A 25,531-nucleotide genomic window follows, 5' to 3' on the forward strand; every position below is an offset into this window, starting at 1 on the left:
TTTGGTTCAACTTATCGTCGTGAATCAGCCTTTGCGGACACGACATTCATCAAATAACAAACACAGATCCCGCCTCACTAATGCACATCTGGAACACTCACTCAGAGTTGCAGTGTAAGTTACATACCAGAGTACAGCGCACTAGTTAATAGCATGCAATGCTAGGCCTCCCACTGACTGGTTTAGAAAAAGATAACACGATGTCCACTCTAACGTGTGACGAGATTTATTTTAAAATCTGAGCTTACAGTTGTGATATAATTTACATAAACACGGTGCGAAGTAATTCGTGATTTCTTAAAAAGTCTTGGTGGCTAGCTGGTTGAAATGAGATGTTTTGATTTAAAAGAATCGCTTAGAAGTCTTACCGCTATGCGATACCTGCCCAATGCTATGAATATCAAAGCGGAAATTGTGTCTGACACGGGTAAACGACCGGAGTAAATGGTAGCCCGTCGCTTCATTCAGTACCCAAAAGTAGCCCTTGGTTGCAAAAAGGTTGGTGACCCCTGCTCTAGGGATTGGCTGAATCAGCCGTTTATGCTTCATGGGTACTTATTAGACTCTCACAGCAAAATGAAGTGCTCTCAAAGTAGTCAATGTTGCCGTGGAAAGAGGTGTAAAGGTAAGCACTGAACAGAACGCCCGAACTATTCCTAATATTTATCCTGCGTGAATGTGTAACCAGAAATGTAAATCTAATTGTAATTTGATGGTTTAGTTGTAAGTGCTCTCCCGCGCTGGTTCCTTCCGAAGATTTAATACCGAATGCAAATGGCGCCGAATGCAAACTCGAATGGTGAGATCTGTTGGAGTCATTTTATCGTTTGGGACGTTGCATATTGATTTTTCGATACGCTGAATTTATTCTTGGAAATTTAATTATATGCGGAACTGCGGTTTATGAGCCCTAATCAAATTCATGCACTTTCTAAATTCGACCAAAAAGTTCTGTCACTGGCAGTGTCTTGACTGCTTAGCTCAGTGGTTCCCAACGTGGGCGATATCGCCCCCAGGGGGCGATTTGGCGATCTAGGGGGGCGGAAATAACGAAGGGGGCGATAGGGGGGCGAAAACGGACGAAGGGGGCGATAGGGGGCGAAAGCAACGAAGGGGGCGATGGCGCATTAAAGCGGCTATATTGGAGTCGGGACCGTAACTACCGCATCTCAAACTCTCCAATTGGGGGTGAGGGCCTGAACTCGAGGGGGGCCAAAATTATTTCGTGAATTAACATTAATTATATAGTAATCTTTTAGAAATTCATGCAACTGGGGTGCGATTTAGTATTATCATGTATCTTGATTTTGAGGTACCAGTCACCCAACAAAAATATGCATTATTTATGGAAATGGGAGACTTCGGCGTCAGCCATTACTGCGCCACGACGCATCAAGACATGTGAAGTTAGAGGCCATGTAACATGCGACTCCGAGAAGTGTGCCAGAACGATCAGCAGCGAGAAGGCCTTGGCCGAAAAGGAATGCCCTTGTGCTGACCGAAAACTTCGATATATATACATATATGTTTAATTGTAGAAGCTTCAATGGCTGGCGTCGAATGTTCCTGTCCTGGCGACCTTAACCCTGCAGGACAAATTCCATCCCGCAAGTAAAAAATTATTTAAAAGTGCAGAAATACCAATTTGAAATCATGTGCGTCTTTTAGTTTGGTACGTTTTGACGATTTCCATTTCTTCTGACATAGCAAATATAGGAGGTCATGAAATAGCATCATGTAACGAAGTCAGTATAACAACGATTCCGCCGAAGATGTTTAATTAATATTTAGGGGTCCTACCTTCTCTAGCACACCACATACAGCTCTACTGGTAAATCTAATTACGCGAGCAGAAAGAGGATAAAAAATTGATTGCAATATATATGCAATTCCCGATCATATTGACCGATTCGAACATAAATTATATAAATTTTGTCTCGCTTGGCGCGTTTAGGCGAAATACGGTGACTCACCAAGCAGTACATGAAATAGGGTATGGCTGATATGTAGTGACAAAAGGCCCACTGGCTGAGGGGGTCTGGTGGTTTTTTTTTTGGGGGGGGTGACGAAGTGCTGTTTTTAGTTTTCCAATATTTGGGGGGCGATGATCGGTGTGAAGCTTCAAAAGGGGGCGATGAGTCGAAAAAGGTTGGGAACCACTGGCTTAGCTGAAGACCCAGTTCTGCCGTTTAAACTCTTGAAGAATAGAACGGAGTGAAGGAGGACCTATTTTAAAGTATGCTTCATCAGCCAAAAACCACTTATTGTACTGAAATATATCTTATGATCCAACAGCGTCTGCCACAGCGATGATCTCGCTAAAATTAGTGATGTTGCAACCAGTGCTTTGGAGCTACCCGAATTTTAAACTGCTCCAGCTCCGGTTCCGGAGCTCTCTCCTATGATGAATTAGCTCCGGCTCCGAGCTCAAGAGCTCATTGATGTCGTTGCTCCGGCTCTAGCTCCGGCTCCGTAAACTATCGAATAGTTCAGTCGTGTCGTCAATAACTACCGTGGCGCCGGGGGGCGTCGCGCCGAACCGTTATTGTGTGAGGGTGTGGCCAGTCCTGTGGCGTCATAAATACTCGTCATAGTTGGATGAGAACCCACTCCACGGCATTGCTGCGTACCGCATCAAATCCCCACCACGGCGTTTTAACACCGGCGCTGCACTTGATCATATCACGCCACACAGTTGACTGTAATTTTGAAATTGTGGGATTGTTCAAGTGTAACTGCAGCAAGCACAACATGAGCGCATGTCGCGATCACAAACTCGCTTTCTACACGGTGTCGATCAAGTTTACTGGAATAAAGCTTTCCTTAAAAAGAACCGAATAAATGCAGAACTATAGTGCCACTGAGAATCTAATGTGCAGTTCACCGTGTCAGTAACGAATTAAACTATAGACGCTCATTGCGAGACAATTCAGTAATACGACTGTTCCAAGCAGACAAGAATAAATGCACAAAACTGATGATTACATACGGAAAGGCGCGCATTCAATCACTAATTCCTCTCTATTATATAACAGCATGGGGTTCGGGCATCGAATTGACTAGGTCGCGTCGCAAAAATTTTTCGCGGACTATAACGGCGTTCTGGGATGCAGATCCTCACAGCCAGTGGTGGCCCTAGGATTGGGGGGGCCCTGGGCGAAACTTCCAGGGGGGGCATATATCTATAAACGCAGCTTATTGGGGGCTACGTCCCCCAGACCCCCTCCCCTATCCATACAACTATTATATATTGAATGTCTACAGTTTCTGTGATACTATACGGAATGTCGATCCTATATGTAACTATTTACTATAAAATCAATCACAATGTACACAGGCAACTGTGTCATTCAAGTTCAATATGAAATTTTCATGCGTGAAAGTAATCACAAATACAGTGGCAATGGAAACTAAAAAAGAAGAAGTTCACACTTTTTCAAGGAAACGGTGGCAGGATTCCAATGACTCGAATGGTGATATTTTGGTGACTCGACTTGGCTCAGATCAAAATATAAAAGCAGAATTGATATTTGACTCGGTTACAACCCTGAATGAGGACCAAGAGCTAATCGATCACTAAGGTGACCAAACAATGAAGTTTATAGAACACATCCATAGAATTGAAACTTTCTATGAATGAAGAAACTACTATGACCAGACAATTGAATTTCAAATCTTGAAATTATGATGTAGGCTACTCGGATATATTTCAAAATCAATTGATCCAAATTTCCGTCAAATCTAAAAACTGAAATAAACCATCAAATTGTTTTAGGGCTACTGACTGGAGTTAGCCTATACTGAAAATGAATGAGATGTACCAGTCACTGAAAATATATACTTCCTGTATACACTGTAGTAGTTTCTTGTGAATGTTATTGTAATTTTATAGCACTGAGAAAAAGGTGTTGAATATTATTCAAAAATATACTGGAAGTGATAATCATTCACGACAAAATTTTACGTTAGCGGATGCGATCGCGTCTCCCACACAAATCACCAATTTGATGATCGACAACCGTTCACGGTACCATATTTTACATGGGTACATATATTTTCACGGTTATTCGCAAAACGATAACTATAAATTTCATAAATGTAGCAGGGGCCTCCCTCATAAAATATAAGTATGCTCTTATAACGCGTGCAGAAATTTAATTATCGACAACTGTTTACAGTACCATATTCTACATGGGTGGGCCGGCATGTATTTTCAGTTATTCGCAAAATGATAACCAAAAATTGCGTAAATGTAGGATCCCCACCTCATGAAATCTAAGTAAGCTCTGTACAACGCGTGCCGGATTTAATGATCGACAACTGTTTACGGTACCATCTTTTACATGGGTAGGCCTACATATATTTTCACATTTATTTGCAAATGGATAACCAAAAATCGCGTAAATGTAGAAGCCCCCCCCCCCCCCCCCTTATAAAATCAAAGTAAGCTCTTTTACCACGCACAGAAATTTGATGATTGAAAACTGTTTACGGTACTACATGGGTAGGCCAACATGTCTTTCCACGTTTATTCGTAAAATGATAACTATAAATTGCGTAAATGAGCCCCCCCCCCCCCTAAAATAAAAGTAAGCTCTTTTAACCGGTGCAGAAATTTAATGATCGACCACTGTTTACGGTTGGCCTACCATATTCTACATGGGTAGGCCTGCATGTATTTTCACGGTTCTTCGCAAAATGATAACCAAAAATCGCATAAATGTAGGAGGGCCTTCCCTCATAAAATCAAAGTAAGCTCTTTTAACGCGCGCAGAAATTTGATGATCGATAACTGTTTACGGGACCATTTTCTACATGGATACAAGGATTTCCACGGTTATTTAGAAAATGGTAATAGTTGGAAGAAAGCACATAAACCGGAGAAATAGTTGGTAAAAAGCGCGTAAACCGGATAAATAGTTGAAAAAAAGCGCGTAAACCGAGGAGGGGGCCCCCCTTCTCAACCAGGGGGGCTGGGCGACCGCCCACCTCGCCCACCCCAAAAGCCACCACTGCTCACAGCAATACACGATCATGCGCAGGACAGAATTCCAATTCGCAGGCACACATAATAACACACTGTTGAATTACGCAGTTTGATTAAAAATCAATCACCAAAGAACGAACATTGAATCATGCAGCCTTCACGTTTATCCTCTGGTGTCGCCTCATTCAACTCAGTGTTTCTCAAACTTTTCCCCATCGCGCACCAGTAATGTGTTTTTTTCACCACACGGCGTACCACTAACCTTTTTTCACTACATGTCGTACCACCTGAATTACTTGTCGGCGTTTGTCGGTTATTCTTGTTTGTTAGGGTTGCCACATTCTGGAAATCTGATAAGAGAACACTTTTTACAAATCTTCAGACTTACAATACTGCAGTAAATCCGGAAAAATAGTAAATTTTCCCCGACTTTGTGGTTGGTTGACAAAAAAAGTTAATTTTTCCGGCTCGGCTCCAGAGATTCGGACTTTTGTTGAATTCTCCGTTGGTGGACTAAAAAAAGGTCAACTTTACGGCCCAGTCCATGAACTAGCCGCCGGAGCGTTACTTCAGTGCTGAATTACTGTATCTCAGTCGAATTTACGAATTTTACCCTATACTTAACCAGAATTCCTAAAAAAGAGGACATTAGGGCGTCATCCGTGGACACTTTCAAAAAAGTCAAAAAATAGGACGAATCGTCCTAAAAGAGGACCCTACTATAGCTATTCCGGATCGACATTGAGTCACATGATAGCAGACTTAGTTCGCTACCGAAAGAGCTGGTGCGTGCGTGCTTGTGAATTATTATATACTGAAATGTGATTCAATGCTTAATTTTGAAACATCAGTCGCCAATTTTAATGATGCAGGGGTTCTTTGATTACAAATTAATGCCATGTCATAAATCATGCATGAATGATACTATGGAGGATAAATGTCATGTGACATCAACCTCTTTGAATCAAAAACTTTTTTGTAATGAATCATGTTTCATAGAACCGCGTTGTTAAAATTGGTTGTTTGTACATTCTTTATTTCATACATCCCCGTAAATTGTAGCATATTAACATTAGAAAGGCATTCATTTCAATGCGCGACACTTGAGCCATATTTTAGTAGCGCTCTCAACCTCAAAAAATATTTCTGCGTAGATATCAACTCACACAAAGATAAATAGGTCGGGTAAATCCAGGAAATAATACTTTCCAAGTGATAGTCAATATCTGGAAGTAACTCTTGTGGTACCAATCAAGATTTCACTAGTTCACGATTTACTGTCCTTTTTTCAGACTGCATGCCTCCTACTAGAGCTCCTGTGCGAGAGTAGGCAGCGAATTACTACTTATGCGACATTATATTCTCCTTTCAGAGTTATCACATTATCGATTTATGCATAACATTTACATATTGGTTATTTCGTGAATCTCGCCATACTACTTTGAGTAATCTCATGATATCATTTACATTTTACACGATAATCATGAGTTATCTACCACCAACCAAATGATAACGTTATTTTTATACCTTTTGTATGTTGAGTTCTTTCAGTGAAGTGGCTTCATAACGTTTTTGTCTGTGGCTAAACTTTGCATGTGAGAATACCCGGATGTTGAGGCAACAACTACCTCTATTGTAATATGAACCTCTCATTCGCAGGGCTAACACTGCTACATGCCTATAACCATGCACCATTAAATATTGGCCCGTTGATATTCAGGTGACGCTCGTGTTGAAAAGGTGTACATTTTGTTGGTTTATGAATATGTCAATCGGTCAAAGTTTGCATTGTTTCCGACCCTATTGTTTTCGAAAAAGGTGTTACTGTATTAGAGTCCTAATGAGCGTTAGCATGATATAGTATGTATCGGCTTGGTATTGAAATTGAAAAACCACGATTTTGATTATGGGACTATGTAACTGCTCTTACGCGCAAGTGATTAGCAGTCTGAATCTAGCCAGCGACCTAAACTGAATACGACATCTATTTCGTAATCGTTATACGTTTGAGATACTGATCTAATATGTGTCGCCAACGTCATCACAGATACAAATATTACGAGTGAAAATATAACTTTTGAAAGAGAAAGAGAAAGAGATTTATACGTGGCGTATATTTCAAGATAAATTAAGAAATATTCAGTGAGTGTGGAAAGCAGATGATGGCAGTATGTAACGATTCGTACATATGTTCAGATTTCCTCTATGATTTAAAGCCACAGGTCTGCAGCTTGAGGCAGCGTGAGATAGGTTTGCGTCTATGTTATAACGCAATGCAATATAATTATAGTAGGCGTCAAGCAGGTATACATATCAGTCTCTAAATCAGATAGCCAGGGTGATAATAGCCTAGTCCAGATTTGTTGGTGACACAATTCATCTTCCCAAGATACGGAAAATGACTCGTCTAGATTTGTGTCAATTTGTGTATTGACTCTACTTTTAAACAAGTCATTTCACATGACTCGAGCAAAACATTTGATTCGAGACCAGAACGGCTAAGTCAGGTATTTCATTATAACTTCGACGAATAGAAAAATTACCACATTATTGATATGTCGACAATCATTTCCGCTAAATTTTACTGTCCTTATTTTTTCATCCATGTACGTGGAAAAGTTAATTAGCCTAATCAACCTTGAAGCAGAGGAACATTTCCAATATCGTTTTGTTACTATCGTACTTTTGCCGAACCATGACGTATGGGAATTGGATGGTTTGTCAATTATTGATTATCATATCAACTCCATTGCAAGGACTGATTACTAAACCAATTTGCGAACGTAAGTGGGCCTATTTATTATTGTACGTCAGTCGTCAGATATAGAAACATGATAGCATACCCTTTTCAACGAGCTTTCGGTGGCAGATTTCCTTACGATCGCTTGAATCAGGGGTGTCAAACATACGGCCTGCGGGCCGCATCCGGCCCGCCAGACCATTTCATCCGGCCCGTGAAGCTATTCTCAGTAGATTGAAAAAATGCATGTATTCTCCAGCATATCTCTAACAATTGTTGTGATTTTTAGTAATAAATTCACCTATTAAATAATCCCTCAAGACTGCAAATGATGAGTATGTTCATAGTTGTCATTATAACCATCGCTGTTCAGGTGTCATTCTGCTCACCATTAGGAATACGTCATTGACACCCAATTCCGGAAGGCATAGAATTGCACACTGAGCTCATAGTTTTATGGAAACATGGACCAGAAATGAGCTATTTACAGCAGCGAAAACGCCAATGACAGACCCTTATGTGCATGTTACATGGAGAATGAAAATAGTTATACACAAATGTATGCTTCGGATTTATGTGGTCGCACTGCTGTATCACTTCTGACTCAAAAAATCACGGCCTCCAGAAAAACCCGAGTCGCGATTCAATAATAGTGAAGCAATTCCTACGTCTGCGCAAATGAACACATAGAAATATGCCAGCATATATCTTCATTAGAGTCACTTTTCATCAGTTTATAACTGCATTAAAACTGCCAATTATCTCATTCTCGCCAATTCCATCGTTTGCTAACATATCTGCTGCGATAATAAACCCCTGTGATCCGTAATTTAATATAATATACGATTGTATAAGGCTTGATAACAAAGTATACATGTGAGAAACGAGGGCATGGATTTTGAGGCACAATTTTGAAATTATTTGACTGGTCCGGCCCGCGAGCGATCTGAAGGTTTGAATCCGGCCCGCGACGCCAGTTGAGTTTAACACCCCTTTAAATCGTTTGTGCATGAAGGGCTCGATGAAATGTAAAATTATTTTTTGCTAATGGCGACGCGACTGTAATCAAATAAGTCAAGGGCGGATTTTGAATTGGGAAGTGACGCAAAGCTAAATTGCGATAGCCAGTTATACCACTGAAATCCTCACATGGCCTGATTATGTCGAACTGATACCTCTACATCCATATCTTTTTGTGCGTGTGGAATGCATCATTATCAAGTATGTAAAGGTACTATACAATATCACGGATCGCAGGAAGACGATTCTATCCACATCTGAATTCGATAAAAATGGAATTGTAAGGTATGCAATGATTGTACAATTGAATACCAGAATATAACACTGGGACTTACTTCAGCAACCGACACATGTTTTCGTATTCGTGCTTCCTTCGTTTTGGTCGTGATGCGACGTTGGCCCTGCGTATGCGATGTGAGCAAACCAATAATGCAACTAGCATACTTGGAAAGTATAGCGATCATATGTTTGAATATAACCACGTATTTGTAAGCTAGGGATCCTTTTGAGTCAAATGTTAATAGCAACGCCGCCATATATATTTGTATTATTCTCAAATTTTGATTTCATAGGTTGAGGATTGTGCCCATCTTCGCTTCTGTAAAAAATCACACATTGATATATTTCTCCTGAAACATTGATCGAGTGTGAACTTCTCATGTCAGCTAAAAATTTAGGTCTTTGTCACATTCGATAATGGGGACATAACAGAAAACGAAACAGTCGCGTCGTACTGTTATATTGGAAAATACCTATAGATAGTCAATGGAGAATTCGGCATATATTTCCCGAAGATTTCGATCCTTTTCGACAGAGGTCTTCTCACTACCGATCTTTTTGGAAGTATAGTTCGCGGAGTCGCATGTTGGCATGGGTAGCTCCATTGATACCAAGACATCGGACGAAGTCAAATCGTGCGCGGCGCGAAGAAAATTTGAAAGAAGTTCAATAATTTTCCAATCAAATACTTCATTTTATATGTTTATTCATGAGATAATTTTTTGCCCCTCTTCGAGATCGATGCACCAATTGGGCGGGGGGGGGGGGGTTGGGGTGCGGCAGTTAAGGTCGTGTGTGTAAAAGATGATTACAGACGTGGAAGGCTTACATGGCTTCTCGCCATCCGATCTGCTAAGGCGGTGTTTTAAAAAAGATCTGGAAGTTGACCGTGCTCCAACTCGGCAGATGCGCAATCATAATAAATAATATCGGCTTGGTGTAAATTACCACTGTAGTAGAAAACACCATGAATATCACAAACAACAACATGCGGGAAAGCACGTACCCAATCTGCAATTCCTCCATTACGTCGAACACAAAGGGGTTATAAGGAGGCTGCGTCGCGGCAATTGTTTGCGGATTATAACGACAAATTTCGCTGGGTTGCTGGATTTCCCGGTCAACGTTCTCAAGGACTTTGGAGGGAAAAATGAATTTCAATCTCACGCATACACAATAACGCACTATCGGATTTCATGGTCCAATCAATATGACTGTGACGAAAATCTGTTTCATGAATTTTTGTGGGCACGACAACGTGGCTTGTGGCGCTTATGGGCATAACACAATTTAATTTAAAGGGGGAGAATGTGTATTTACTCTTCTAATCTTGAGCATATCAAGTGTTTGGAATATTTGAAAAATTGATTACGAAATTGTAACATTTAGAACGTCTTCGCGGCCCACTTTAAATAGCTTCACGACCTACTGGTGGGTCGCGACCCACTGATTGAGAAGCACTGATCTAAATATATGTAAATATGGTAATTCAAGTTGTTATAGTCATTAATAGCTTTTCAGTTCATGATTGACATTTATAAATTATAAAATAAATGCGACTGAAAGAGTCTTCATACGATCACATGCGTGTTAAATGCATTTGCGTTCAGAAAACATATCAACTTTCAGGATATTTTTTTTTATTTGCAGAGAATCTTGACAATGAGGTGTTTGAAGTTGGTGGATACTATTTCTGGGCTCCTTGCAACTACAGGCATCTGGCACAGGCCAAGGAATTTTGTTCAAACGCAGGTGGTTGGCAGCACGAACCTAAAACAAAGGAAATAGTGGACTATATGAAGGGAGCAGGGCTGTAAGTAATATACCTATCGTCTGTGCGACATCGCGAGTATCAAAACATCGACATACATTTTATAGAGATGGTCAAAATAGCAAGTTGCGGTTAGGGATAGGGGTCAGTTCGGCGCATGCATGTATTAATATATCTCTATCAGTGATATGAAACTCCTTGTTTGGACTTTCGCTATTCAAAGGTTTCGTTATCAATGTGTTAGGAATACAAGAGATTTGACAATACACCTATCAACCAGAGTTGGATCAATTGAAATTTGCAATGTAATTGATTGTAATTAATTACATATTTCAATGTAATTGTAATGTAATTGTAATTGAAGCATTTTTCTTTTGTGTAATTGTAATTGTAATTGTAATTTGACAAAAATTTTGCTCAATTACAATTTCAATTACATTAAATTGCTATTGAGACCTGACAAGCACAACATAAAATAATTTTTTTACCGCTATGCTGGCCTCGGCTGCCATTGTAAACAATTATTAGATTACTAACCAACGGATGGATTCGCAACACGTGACTCACGATTGAATACGCCGAGAAGCGAACTGCTGAGCCGGCTAAAGGCAGCAGAACTGATAGTCCCATAGCTAACGATCCAAGCGTCGAAATTTGATATGTATGGTCCTAATCAAAAGCTAGTGTCGCACTGATTCCGCAATAAAAGTATATTTCCAGGCAAAGGTACCATCCCAAAATAGTCGTGAAAGTCTGGGAATCGGCATTGTTCTGAACAATCGCTGGGAGTAATTGGTCATTGTTGTGGTCATGCTGCTGCGGCGCTCTCACTTTTCAGAACAGTCGGCCTTAAACGGCTATTTTGGAGCAGTTACATTGCCCTGACGAGATTTTAATTTGTATTTTCGGAATTAGTGCATCAATAGCTTACGATAAAGACCAGATGCATCAAATTTGGACGCCTGAATCGCCAGCTCTAGGACTATAAAGTTTGCTGCTTTTAGCCGGCTCTGCAGTACCTTTGTCGGTGCATTCATCTGTTACTCACATCTTGCGCATCTATCCGTGGGTTGGCAATCTACAATACGATTTCAGATCACGATGCTGCATCGTTACTTCGTCTGTCTAACTAACCAGACCACTGGATATTATATAACGTCTTATCTGACAAAGCACGGTTTTGTTTTCACCCCTCATCCTAATTCCTACGTCCCTCGATAAAAATAATATTATTTCTTTAACTATATACTATATACGCAAATCCAACCCGTGCATGATTATAATACTTTTTTCAACGACATACTGCATACTAGAATAGTTCGAAAACGTTTTTCTTTTATTAATTACCGGGTATTTGCGTATCATGAATGAAACATGAATACTTGAATTGTTGTTAATTACGACGCTACGGTTGTCAAGGAGCACGGTTGAATTTATCATTATTCAATTACATGTTCAACAGCAGCAATTGTAATTGTAATTGTAATGTAATTGAAGCATGCAAGGAGTAATTGTAATTGTAATTGTAATTTGATATTTTTAGCATGGAGTAATTGTAATTGTAATGTAATTGAAACATGCATGAAAGTAATTGTAATTGTAATTGTAATTGAACTGAAATAATGTAATTGGTCCAACTCTGCTATCAACATCACAAAACGCCACCGTACGCCAACTTAAACCAGGCAGCTATATCCATATAACTGTTTCGTTTAACATAAAAGTGACGATTGTTCTGCACACAGCCAGGCGCTGGGTTGGAACTGCTTTGTGATAAAATTTAGCTTGTTTCTAGGGGTAACGAAATCTATTACCAAGGTCTCGAAAAAATGGATGACAACTGGACATGGCTTCAGGGAGGTGAATGGGACGGAAACAATCCAATGAGGTAAAATATGAGTCGAATGTTTGTAAGGTGCTACAAATCGACTTCGAACGCAATAATAATTTATTTTTAAATTATGGTAAATTATGAAAAATATAGGGAGCATTTCATTTTTAAATATAAGCGCCACTGTGATGTATCAATAATAATAAAAATATTAATAATTGAATCAGAGTGAAGAGATAAGTCAGAGTGACTTTGGACGAATACGATCACTTTTTGATCGTCAACGGCAAAATTATATTAATTTATTTATGAAGTTGAAAATTGTGTTGCTGCAAGTCACGTCATAAAACATTTATTGCCCACCAAGATGGAAACGGGTTTCGAGATTTCTTACTTTTGTGCATGGTATGTCAATCTGCGAAGTATTGATTGACGCGGAATTGGCACAGCAAGCAACAAGTTCCAATTACAACGGCAGTAAACACATAAGATGTAGAATTTGAATCAAACTGCGTACAAAATATGTTACTTACCATGATTAATACTTTATTTTGCGGTGCTTGTATAATAAGATATTGTTTTCGTGGTAGTCAATAATAACAATGTGCTTGGTGCTATACTTGGCATGAGAGTGGTGTAATAGATCAGCAGTGGTGTGCCAGGGCTTCAGATGGGTGCGGTGGCATCATAACGCGTAAACCTGCGGTGGCATGCTAACGTTTTCAGGTATAAGCGTAGTAGCATGTTAACGTTACAGGTATGGGGATCAGTTACAGGGGGACTTTTCCGGGTATAGGGACGGTGGCATGTCGGGATGAGTTGACGACCCAACGATCAATGACATGGTAGTAGTAAGTTATCGGGAGTGCTGTCGGTAGCAAGATAATAAGCAATAAGTTCAGGTATAACCATTAAAACCTACGTTTGGGGCAAGATATTAACAATTTAGTGAGCTTATAATGACCAAAAATCCACGTCTGGTGACAACTTAATAAGAAGGTATTGAGGTTATAATGACTAAAAACCTACGGTCAGTCGCGAAGTGATAAGTAATTAGTCTATTACAAAAACCTGACAAGTTAGCGTTTCAGACATAGGTATCTCTCGTGACTTGGTGTTGTATTCATGTTCCTCGTTGATGAGATAATATTAGGCAATTCGTTTGTTGCCAAAACCTGCGATCACTGAAAGATTACCGAATAATTACGAGATCTCAGAATCAGCTTTCGGTAATGCCTTGAAAAGAAACAAATTGACGATTTCTGTTCCAACGCTAATCCTGTGAGAGGTTAACATTTTGCACGATCAAACTCGCAGTACAACTGTAACCATCCAGAAATGAAGATAAGTAGTACAATTCTAAGATTTTGTGCGAAACCACCCAATTATATTACACTAGGTCGAAATTTTGTCAAGGTTATTTTTTTAAGGTAACAAATGATAAATTTTTTTTCAGGTCAAAATCTTCCGTTTTCAGGTAAAAAAATATCGCCTTAGCTATAAGAGCATACCGTACACAGTGCTGAATATCCTTCCTTCTTAATTATTCCATAACATACCGCCATAGACTTCTTCACCATATCTCGCAGTCGTAATTTTCCATTTATATCATGAGATCTCTCGCCAGTTTGCTTGTAAATAAATCAAACGTCTGCTATCATGCTAGCAGATTTGATTTTAACAAATTGATCCGATTTGACTATTGTCGTGAAATTCTTTACTAGTCCTATATTTAGTCAATAGTTGTTTCACAATGGAACACTATTAATATAATAATGGCAAATATTCCATGTTGCTGCGATAACTACTGATATCCATTACTATCTGCATAATATGACAATCTGAATGAAAGACGATGTGGCCAGTAGCATGTGTGTAGAGAAGAGTATATCAGGTTCGAGAACTACCGAGATCAGCTCAAGAATCACCTCCCTATTTTTACATGTTTATCGTGGCTACTTATTACCTTCCAATCAGCATAAGTCGTGTTACGTGTACTGAAAAAAGACTAGAACACTCTGGAGCAGAGGTTCTTAAACTTCCCGGAGGTCGAACCATTGAATATATTTGAGTGCATTCGTGGGCCCCCTATTGTGACCTTGGCCCGGACAAATTCCAAACTGGAGAAATATGGTTCGCAGTCGACGTGAATAAAGAAATGTGGGACGGCTAGAACTTATGAGAAAAGTGAAATTGATGACGATAGAAAATAAAGTTCATTTTATTCCGATCATTTCAACAAGGACAAAATAGTTTTGTGTTCATTGTAATGATTTCATAATTGTATGTTGACAGACCCGATAATGCTAGTCCGGGACTGCCGACCTCCGACCCGGGGATTTATGACCACCTATTCCATGTTCGAGATCGAAAGAAGGCCGTGGCTTAAGTCTGTAGATCGGTAATTGTAAATACTAGGGATAGTGCGACCCCTGAAAGGTTTTGAATATGTTCCCGCGAACGTGAACACGAACCTACGACGTCATATCAAGTCAACCCAACATTTCCGTAAAATAATACCTTAGCCTATTGTATGTTATGGCACAATGCTAAAGTGCAGGTTGATTTTTAAGGATCAGCAAGGTTCAACTGGAACGATCAAGTGCTTTGATAATTCATTCCATGGAATCCGTATTTTAGTCGATTTGCCACAAATTCCGTTGAGGACGTGCGAGGGAATATAACCTTACGCAATGGTCTAGGCCAGGGGTGGCCAATATTTTCGACCAAAGAGCCCCATAAGATTTACGAGCCATTGCGTGGGACATTTTAATGTTGATGTTCTGCCAGCGCCGTGTGGGGCACTTGTGCACACTTTGCGAATGACTAATGGTAATATTTGACTGATCGATTTAGCGCCATTCGATAACAACCTACACCTACACGCTCTTTTTACTGTGTGTTGGAGGGCAAATCTCACAGCAGAGAGTCAATAAATATTCAAAAAGCTGAATATTTCGAGAAAACTTTTCTAACAAAGCAAGTTATTTTGTCATATATGGAAGAAGAAAACAAATCAAAATTGTCATATATGAAAGATGTTTACAGTGCGGAATTTGCCTAGGTTCGTTTTCGAATACCAAATACGAATATTCCCATCTAAGTGTAAAATGAATGAATTCACAAAAACTCATCATTATAAGTTTCGCACTAGTTAAATTGTCATCAATTTGTTAGAGATGGTGGAGGCATACTATTCAGTTTTCAACACAAAGCTTAATTATCATTGCGGAAAATAGAGAAGAAAGCACATGGAAACGGTCTCATATTTATCAAAATCAGGTTTTCAATGATACACACTTGCAATTTTATTCGAATCTGTTTATTACAGGTACTTGTTTGCACTATCGTAGATTGAGCGATCGGAATAAATTTTGTTGTTGCATGTAGGCCGACCTGACAATACAATGTTGTTAGACTTTTATATTCTATTCAGAAAGACCGTAGACAGTGGTGGTAATAAGTGTTCTGTGCACGAGAGGCTCATCTGGCGACAACATGCCTGCGAAGGAACAAGGAGGAGGTACATCTGTCAATTCAGTAAGCATTCTTCCAAGATCGAAATATACATTGCTAGTTGGTTACTACAGTTTATGCAACATTATTTCTAAACTGAGTAAATCATTATCAGCTACATGTCGATTTATTACACGGAAATTAAATAAAAGCGAGAAATTTCACCAAAGACAAAATATATTGAATTGATTTGGGTCACGGTAGCTTTTTTGAAATCATTCCATTCAATTATATCAAGAATATTGACAAAATACTAGTCAACCTACATACTTCTCAATTAGTGGTCCAGAAAAGCTGGGTCCGAAATCAGCTATGAAGAGTATCAGGTTTGTGTCAATAGTCTATTTATTCGGTTGAAACAGTAATGCCAAATCAATTTACGTCCAGCCATTGCGAGAGAAGTTCAATAATTGTTGCTATCTGATCCGAATTATAATAACTGTATGTCACTTTGACTGAATGATGACAATTCAGAATTAACGGCAACGAGAAGAAATGCCACTATAAATAACTTACAATAAACACAATAGTAATAAAATATATCTCATGTGGGAATATCATATTGCGTTTAAGTTGCTATCCAAAAACTTGGATGGTGGTACAATGGGTGGTAGGCAAACAGAGACCGAGGAATGTCCGATACGATATTATTTCACATATAACCAGCAAAACACTGCAGTTTATGGTGGAAACATGATAATTTATTACCAAAGACCCAGTTCCAATACACGGGACCGGTGTCGTGACCCTAAAACAACTGCGAAAGTAATACAGGACATCTTGAAACGTGATCTCACCAATAAACCGGAGAAAGATTTCCTAATTTGTGTGGTTCATGTGGCTAATTGAATACTATTATTCGTGCGAGTAAGTCTCGCATCGTATCGTCGTAAGAGTCATAACATCGGATTCAACATTCACGACTATCAACAGGCACTCGAAAATAAGCCATTTATATAAGTAGTGAGTCACTGGAAAGCCATTTGTTTTTTCTCTCCATCTCTAGCGTAACATTGTTTACTGCAAAATGTTAGGAGCTGACCCAGAATCGTTTTAATGGCTCAGCTAGTTACGGTTATAAATATAACACATATTGTCATGGATGCATACAGATCTGGCCAATTGATATTGTAATTGTTCACTACCCTTTTATAACGTATGTAGCATTCTTACTTTACCAACATCCAGTCGAGTTCTTATTGATTGATGCTTATATAAGTCCGGACGGGTACGTTGGGGTTTGACTCTTGAATTATTATATAGAAACGGGATCAGGATATATGTTTGTGTATTCGCAATATTTCAAATTGGATTCAATCCAAGATGCAGAAAATGATGGGAGAGCTGCCTATGATATTAGTACCGGAGAATTATACATTATGTCATATAAGCGGAGTCAAACCTCCTTCATAATATACTCGGAACCCCCGAATTTCGTTTTACTTGCCGCAAATACCTGGAAACGGTTTAACTTTCGTCTGGGAATTTATCGGCAGGCCTACAATTTTACTTCGAGAAATTATGCAATCCATCCAGAAACATAGTTTGATATAACCGACGTGGAATTTATGACCGTTCAAAATAGTCACGAGACTTTTCACGTATCCGGTCCGAATTAACTTCTGCCCTGGGAATGATCGAGTGTCTAATCTAATATTGATCATATTAAGTAATTATCTTCATTGTATAAATAGCGACATGCAATGTTAGTGAAGATTGCAATCAATACGAGTACTGCGTTAGAAGTGAATATAACAACTCTCTGAAGTTCTGCACATGCAAGGGTGGTTATTTCGACACTCATTGTACAGGTGAGTGTGCTTGCTTTTTAAGATGGTTTTGATGGGTAATACCTTAGAACTAACGTGAATGATATTTTAATCTTCGCAATAGAACAGGCGATTCAAAGACACCAAATATGGATGCCTCGAAGACGCGTTTGTTTCTTTCCCCTCGTTAAGTTGCATGCTTGCTAAAGTTGAAGTAGTATTGGACTCAGCGATCTGAATTGATAGTATTTGCATTGACTGGAATTGACTTGTGAGTCGAAGCTTGTGACCTAATCTCCACAATGTTACAAACTGAGCCATTTCAGTCGACAATGGTGTCGACACAAGCAAATCTCACGCCTCAGTGAAATTGTATCACGTCACAATTTCCATTTGGCTACAGGCAATTTGACGGTCATTCTTGACCGGCTTGCCGATCTTTAAGTTTGGTAAAACGGGTGTCAAACAAAAGCTGACTCTCCACTGATTACGAAAATATAAATTTTATTCCGCTCGTATCCCTGGAACTCCCACAATCAGCCTCGAATTTTTCATTGTTATAGAGATTGGCATTGGGACGCAACAATGGTGTCTGGCTCTTTTTCTCTTGAGCTACTATCTCGTTACGCCAGACTGCATTGTTACGTCCTGAGCTACTCTCTCGTTTCGCCAGACAGCATTGTTGCGTCCCAATGCCAATCTCCATAACAATGAAAAATTCGAGGCTGATTGTGGGAGTTCCAGAGCCACGAGCGGAATAAAATTTATATTTTCGTAATCAGTGGAGAGTCAGCTTTCGATTGATAACCGATTTACCAAATTTAATGCTCGGCAAGCCGGTCAAAAATGACCGTCAAATTGCCTGTAGCCAAATGGAAATTGTGACGTGATACAATTTCACTGAGGCGTGAGATTTGCCTGTGTCGACACCATATAGGACAATATGATGTAGCAGTAAGCTGAACATCAGTTTCTTCATATTACAATATCTGTCCACGGAAATTTTGATGGTATTTGGTTTTGGGAAGACAGTTATAAGACAGTGACAAAGTATTTCGGCAAAATTAGCTGGACATACACGTTGGTACAAGGACAGTAACTTCCAAGTTTTTGCGATGCCGCAAAATACATTACTTTATTTGTGTCATTGTTTTCATTTCGTTCTAGGACATACTGCTACCTGGTTTCCTTTGAAACCACTTAATTACGCGGATGACGTAGTTTATTTTTATCCTCATGTTTTGCGGCAGGACAAGGACTAAAAGGACGTAAAACAGAAATCCTCAAATTTACCGAACAATTTTATGCCAAAACGGATCGAACTCTGGAAAGTCAATTATAAATGCAAACGAAAATTCTGGGTTAATATGTGGGAAAAATTAACAACAAAAAACTAGGAATAAAACAACGCCAACAGTACTAAAAAAATTATCCCAATACTCCAAATCAAACCTTACATGGTACGGAAACAATTGATACTCATTGCGATACTGACCCCAAAATCGTGGGCGCTTCTTCGTTCTACGATCGTAACAAGTCACTGTTGACCATGATACCAATAAATGTTTCTCACGAACACGTCAAAAATAAATTATTTTTCGCTTTAAGATAAGGGTTATGGGAGACGAATATTAGAGTTTGGGCGGGGTATATTAGTGTTGGATATGGATGTTATTAGGGTTGGAGGTGGGTTAGGGTAGTGTCGCAATATATTTGTGGTTCAAATCCTGGACACTCTGTGGCGCCTACTAGCGGATTTTACAATGAGGTATGAACACATTGTCCATAAATATGACGTCACACTTGCAAAGCTTCGATTACCGACTCTACACAGGAGTGGAGTGTAATATAGGTTATGAATTGGGACATCTCTAATGTGAGCTGCATTGATTGCTTGGGTCTGAAACAGATTTCTTCGGGGACGGAATGAAATCGTATGGCAGTCCGCTGGCCGTGATTTTTACAGCCTTGCTATATTGTTACTTGTTAGCCGTGTTAAATCGGTGCAGTTATCGAGTTCTGTGTTGTAACCAGGTCCAACACATCATTTTTCTAGCCCCCGTCAGCTCGAAAAAGCACTGATATTGGGCTGACCAGAGAGTAATCGATGAAACTTTTTGAGGGCTTACTAAATGCATCTGGTTGTTACATTTCTCGAATGAACTATGCATATAATATCGGTTATTCCATATATTATTAAAAAATGCAACATCAGGTTTCCCACCAGGTGCTTTTCAACCTTTTATGGTTCGCCCAGACTTACTCACGGCCTATTTTGGTGTAGTTGATAACGTACAACGTCTTCGCGATCCCCGGAATAAAGGTAAACTACCCCCAGGTTTAGAAACACTGTCTTTGACAAAAGCATCCAAACGTCCTTACCAATTCTAGGAATATGCCGTTTCTTATAATTGCGATTACAATTAGACTTAATTCAGTAAATGATGGTTATTTTTAGTTATTGTCGATTGTATTTTTTGCGAAAGTGGTGAGTGGTCCCCATATTAATATCTACAAAAGTTTCACTAATTCGCGCGCAGCGCGAAGAAAAATTTGGAATGACATAAATCTGCTTAAATATAACACGGCGTATTTATAGTGATTTACGAAAAAAATTAGAGCCCAGCTCAAGCCTTCAAAATTCCGAACATTTAGGCATGTATTAAGATTTCCTCCCGGACGCAGTTTTCACAGTGGAATTTCGGCCCTGTCCGGAAAATTCCGGACGTATGGCAACCCTACCGAATAATCGAGGCAAGGTCGGTGTTGGTAGGGTGTAATACTAGAAAATCATGGATAGCCCACGGTGATTACCAATGTCGATATGTGATAATGGTATTCGTTCCATTTTAAAACTCCATATTAATCGTTTTAGTGGAACACTGCGAGCCAGGGTGCACGAATGGTGGAACGTGTATCGTTGAGGCTGATTCCACATACTCATGTCAATGCGTCGACGGATATTACGGAGAAAGCTGTAGCAGTAAGCTGAATATCAGTATCTTCATATTAAAAGCTCTGTCCACAAAAACCTTGATAGGTAATGGTTTTTGGTGAGACAGTAATATGTTACACAGGAATCTGGCAGAGTTCAATGGATATAGTCCGACCATTTTATTTTTGGCACTTAGGGAACCAAGTGCCAAAACTACCAATAATTTATATTTTGAAATGCACAAAATAAAGCTTTTTTTTAAATATAGATTTGAATGAAAGTTTCAGATAGAAATGTCAACAAGTATAGCAATGAGTTTGTATGAAGAGACACAACAAGTTTGTAAAGCTAAATCTTCGAATTGAGGTCCGTGAACCCTTCGGAAGGCCGCGGTCTACCGCCCAAAGGACCTATATGTCAAGCGAATGCAAATCGTAGGGTCTAGGTTAAAAAGTCTTGTACTGAAATCTAGATTAACGATATACTGAGTATTGACAAACCCGGGTAGTAAATGATATCATGCTATTAGGGATGAGCTTAATGACAAGTCCGTTTCCAAGAAGTAGCCCCCCTCATTGCGTACCATACACAGCCCTGCACGTTTTCTGACTTTCGTTCGATATGAAGGATTATAATATACAGCGTTTTACACCGTAAATTTGAGTATACAAACATGGATTCCTGATGATGTCAAAAATAAGCTATACTTTTGGTATCTTTGGCATATACCAGAAATGACACTCCCTGGACATAGTTCAATAATTACTCGCTGGTACAAAGTACGCGCCAGTAGCTTCTAAATTATCGTGACGCCTTGAAATGGTGTATTTTATTTGTGTCATTGTTTTCATTTAGTTCTGGAAAATTTTGCTACCTGATTTGATCCTACTTGAGATATGTCACACTTTATTTACGGTCCACTCTGAAAACCAGTAGCCAAATGATATAAGTCAACAACATTTTCCTTTGCTTAAGGTACCAACTCGTTTTGTAGAACAGTGCAACTTTGTAGGAACTTACTTCACCTGAACGATGGTGTTGTCGGGGACAATAAGCTATCAATTATTTTGTGCCGATTAAAATGTAATTTATGCCGACTAATTGCAAAATTTTTAGCAGTTACTGTAAATTTTTTTCGTGATTGAAAAAAGTTGTGATTTGAAAAACACGATGGATTTGCATAAACTCAAAGTTACCGATCATCGTTCCACATCATCAAAAATACGGTTTGGTCTCCAGAATAATTGCAGTCCTAAGACGTGAAGCCGATTGAAAAGTCACCAAGGAATAGAACGCATATGTGCTACCGCCTTTCGGCTATCGCTATGTAACATTCTGATTATATTGAAATGTATTCTTTCAAGACGATTACTGCGCGGAACACGGCAATCCCTGCCAGAATGAAGGAACTTGCGAAGGCAATCAAACTGAACCGTACTACAAGTGCAATTGTGAACCAGGATTTTACGGAGTGACTTGTTCGGGTAAAAACAAAGATTTCAAATCTGAAAAACACAATGTTTATATTGGTGGTGGTCGCGCCGTGACATACTGCCTTCAGTTCCCACCAGTCATGCAGTTTCAAACAGTGGCAATGATAGCATGTATAGTAGCTAAGGCTCTATTTCGGACAGTTACTGTTATTCTGATATTTAGGTTCAGATCTATATTTTATTATGCTTCATTCACGTTGATCGTTTTTACATCCGCAAGACGATTGATATTTTGTAATACCTGCGCATCCGGTTCACAGTAATTTAGAATGTCACTGTCGACTTTCGTTGTGTGTCTTTGTAAGACAACGCCCGCATCCGAAGACGGATCGGATGGGGAACAGAAGCTCAGATAAATGCATCCAGTTAGATAACGAAGTATAACAATGCTTATAATCTAACCCGGTTATAAAATAATTTCTATCCGAAAACTTTCCACGCATGCGCGAGGAGCTGAAGTTGCCGTACCGCAACCAAGTGCTATTCAAAATTGGGGATTGTGCGAACGTTATCTTAACGCTCGTGTTCGGTATTTGAAACAAGATATTTCGGTGGCGGAGTGAGCAAACGATTATTGGAGTATTTTAAACAGTGGACATATTCTCGAATTATTGTCATCTTATTGTAATATTACCATTTTCGTGCGGAATTTCTCGAATTGAAATTTATATTACTCTTTTCATCACAGTGTCATTAAGGTTTAATGAATACAAAATGAGAAAAAAACATGTACGGCAAAAAATGTTACCGATTCTCGAGAACTTCACAATGCGACGTGGTGAATATTATAATGATTATTAGGGTAGTTTTCCTAGTGGTGTTAGGAATAGGTATTCGCGAAAAGAATAATATTCGAAATAGTTTTGTATTTCTTGAACATGACTATTTCACGGCTATATGTGACGACCAAAGACGATGACATCGATCTAAACATTTCTTGAATATAGTAAAAGGTTATATCTGACTATATCAAAATGTTACATATTTCAAGTAAAACTTCTAATTCATGACAACACATTGTTAATTATATCCCATATGAAGTTCACTTATTCACAATAAAATGACAGCAACGAGAACCAACAAATAACTATTATTTCAGTCCAGAAAAAGCGACTCTATACCTAACACACCCACAAATCGTATATTCAAATATCCGTCGTAAAAATAGTAAACTTTATGGAAATTGCATTTTAACCACACTCGTGATCCACATGAATGCATGTTATGTATCATAAGAAATCAAGCTCTCCGTCTCTGCTGCGGAGCAATGCGCAGCAGTCCCATTAGTGCACTGGAAGCATCGTGTGACGAACTTCCTCTCCACCTACGCTACAAATGGCTTAGCCGTAACTATCGCTGCCACCTCAGACGTTACCAGGCTCACGAACATCCTACAATAGGAGTGCGTGAAGACTTTTGGCAGGAGATATGCAGCCTCATGGATTCAAAATTCATTACCTTCAACATCACCACGAATGTCGCGTCTTTGAATAACCCTGTCTTTGAAAGAAAAACTCTCCCAGATTTCCCCCAATGGCTGATGCAATACCCAAATATTGATATTGACCTTGCAAAAATCATTAAAAAGGTATTGCACGGCCGTCACATAAACCCATAGTCCTGGACTTCATATTCGAACGTTAGAACGATGCCCATGAAATATACCCTGACGGGTCTAAATCTGCAGAAGGAGCCGGTTATAAATTTACTATCCCGTCGCTGATGATAAACTTTGCTCAAACCTGTTCTACCCTAAAGTCAGTCTTCTCCATACAAGCACAAGCCATTCTCCACGCTCTGAAATGGATATACCAGAATGGCTCAAACCATCAAAGATATCTGCTGCTGACTGCTATGGCCAACTTGCGGTCACAGCAAGAGCAGAATGTTATATTTGAATGTGGTGGCTCGCAGAATCAAGCGATTCGGAGAAGCATAATTGATAACGTGGCCTGAGTACCGGGACACGCTGATATCGGTGGTAATGAATTATATGACAAATTGGCTTGTCAAGCTGCTAGGGCCGAGATCGAAAATACCCCTTCTCAAGACACTTCCAAACGAGATTAGCCACACCGAGGCGAAGGCGAAAGTACGGCAATATTGTAGAGCGATCTGGAACGCAAAATATCAATTAAATAAGGTAACTATCGAAATTTCCATAGAGCATTGAATGATGGCCATTTTCCATCTATGCATCGACATAGGCTCTACGAACGATTAATATTTCGGCTTCGTTCAGGTCATTGCCGTCTGAAAGCGCATTTATACAAAATTGAATGTAGCGATACTGATCTATGCGACCATTGTTCTGTACCTGAAACAGTCGAGCATTCTTTGATGCACTGTCATCGATGTGATTTTCTTTGAAACTTTTTATTCGACAGGACGCGCGAGCTCAAAATCGCTGCGACATTCGTAAATCTACTGATCATTCCCGAAATGTTGTCTCATGTTGCAGATTATGTTCTATCGTGTGGAACATACTTGTCAATCTGTTCTTTCCCACATTTTGGTATACCGATCGCACATCCTAGTCCGTAAGAGAGAGAGAGAGGGAGAGAGAATCTTTATTTGTATACATTACATATCAACATAACACTACAAAAATGTAACAGTGAAATGCGACATGCAAGGTAGGCGGGAGGCTCGATATGACATAGTCTTCAGAGCCGAGCCACCCGGGACAGGAGCAATTTTCGCAGGTGACGCACCTGACCTCACAGGGGAAAATAGTCACTCCACTTTTCATCAATAATAATATTACCGAAGGCATTTTCGCAGTGACAACTTTAAAAATGCGTGATGCGTGATGTTAGTGTAGGAATGTTGCCGGAATAAATTGGTAAGATCTGCATTACTAGATAGGATACAATAGGCTAGTATTGATTCAGTTTTTGTGTAACTTTTAGTTTACCGTTTCACTTCCGTATTTCCACTGCTATAGGACGAATCATGCGCCTTGGCTTTAGTCAACGAATATATTGAAGGATGTACAAGTGTGGATTTGGTTGTGGTACGCGTTGACTACCGGGAGCGTCGCAATATGTAATTCGAGTTTGATCTTGAAGAGCCGTAACATAGTCTACACCAAAGGTCTCAAGCACGCGGCCCGCGAGGGCATTTTGGATTTCAACGTATTCGCCAATATTTAACTACCAAACATCACTTTATAAAGTTACGACGCAGT

General features: G+C 39.4%; 2 protein-coding genes across 2 annotated transcripts in view; both read left to right on the plus strand.

Annotated features, from left to right (window-relative positions):
- The window catches only part of LOC145437891 (uncharacterized), a 194,357-nt gene that overhangs the window by 119,085 nt on the left and 49,741 nt on the right, over positions 1–25,531 (plus strand). The window lies entirely within an intron of this gene.
- The window catches only part of LOC145437976 (uncharacterized), a 574,293-nt gene continuing 558,592 nt past the window's right edge, over positions 9,831–25,531 (plus strand). The window contains exons 1-7 of the mRNA XM_080315344.1: positions 9,831–9,915; positions 10,677–10,839; positions 12,593–12,685; positions 16,065–16,168; positions 17,839–17,955; positions 20,789–20,896; positions 22,213–22,332. Of these exons, the coding sequence (XP_080171470.1) occupies positions 9,831–9,915; positions 10,677–10,839; positions 12,593–12,685; positions 16,065–16,168; positions 17,839–17,955; positions 20,789–20,896; positions 22,213–22,332 (790 nt within the window). The remainder of the gene's footprint in view (positions 9,916–10,676; positions 10,840–12,592; positions 12,686–16,064; positions 16,169–17,838; positions 17,956–20,788; positions 20,897–22,212; positions 22,333–25,531) is intronic.

The sequence above is a fragment of the Botryllus schlosseri genome, chromosome 4, assembly GCF_051294905.1.
Source record: "Botryllus schlosseri isolate E-star chromosome 4, Bs_hap1, whole genome shotgun sequence".
NCBI lineage: Eukaryota > Metazoa > Chordata > Ascidiacea > Stolidobranchia > Styelidae > Botryllus > Botryllus schlosseri.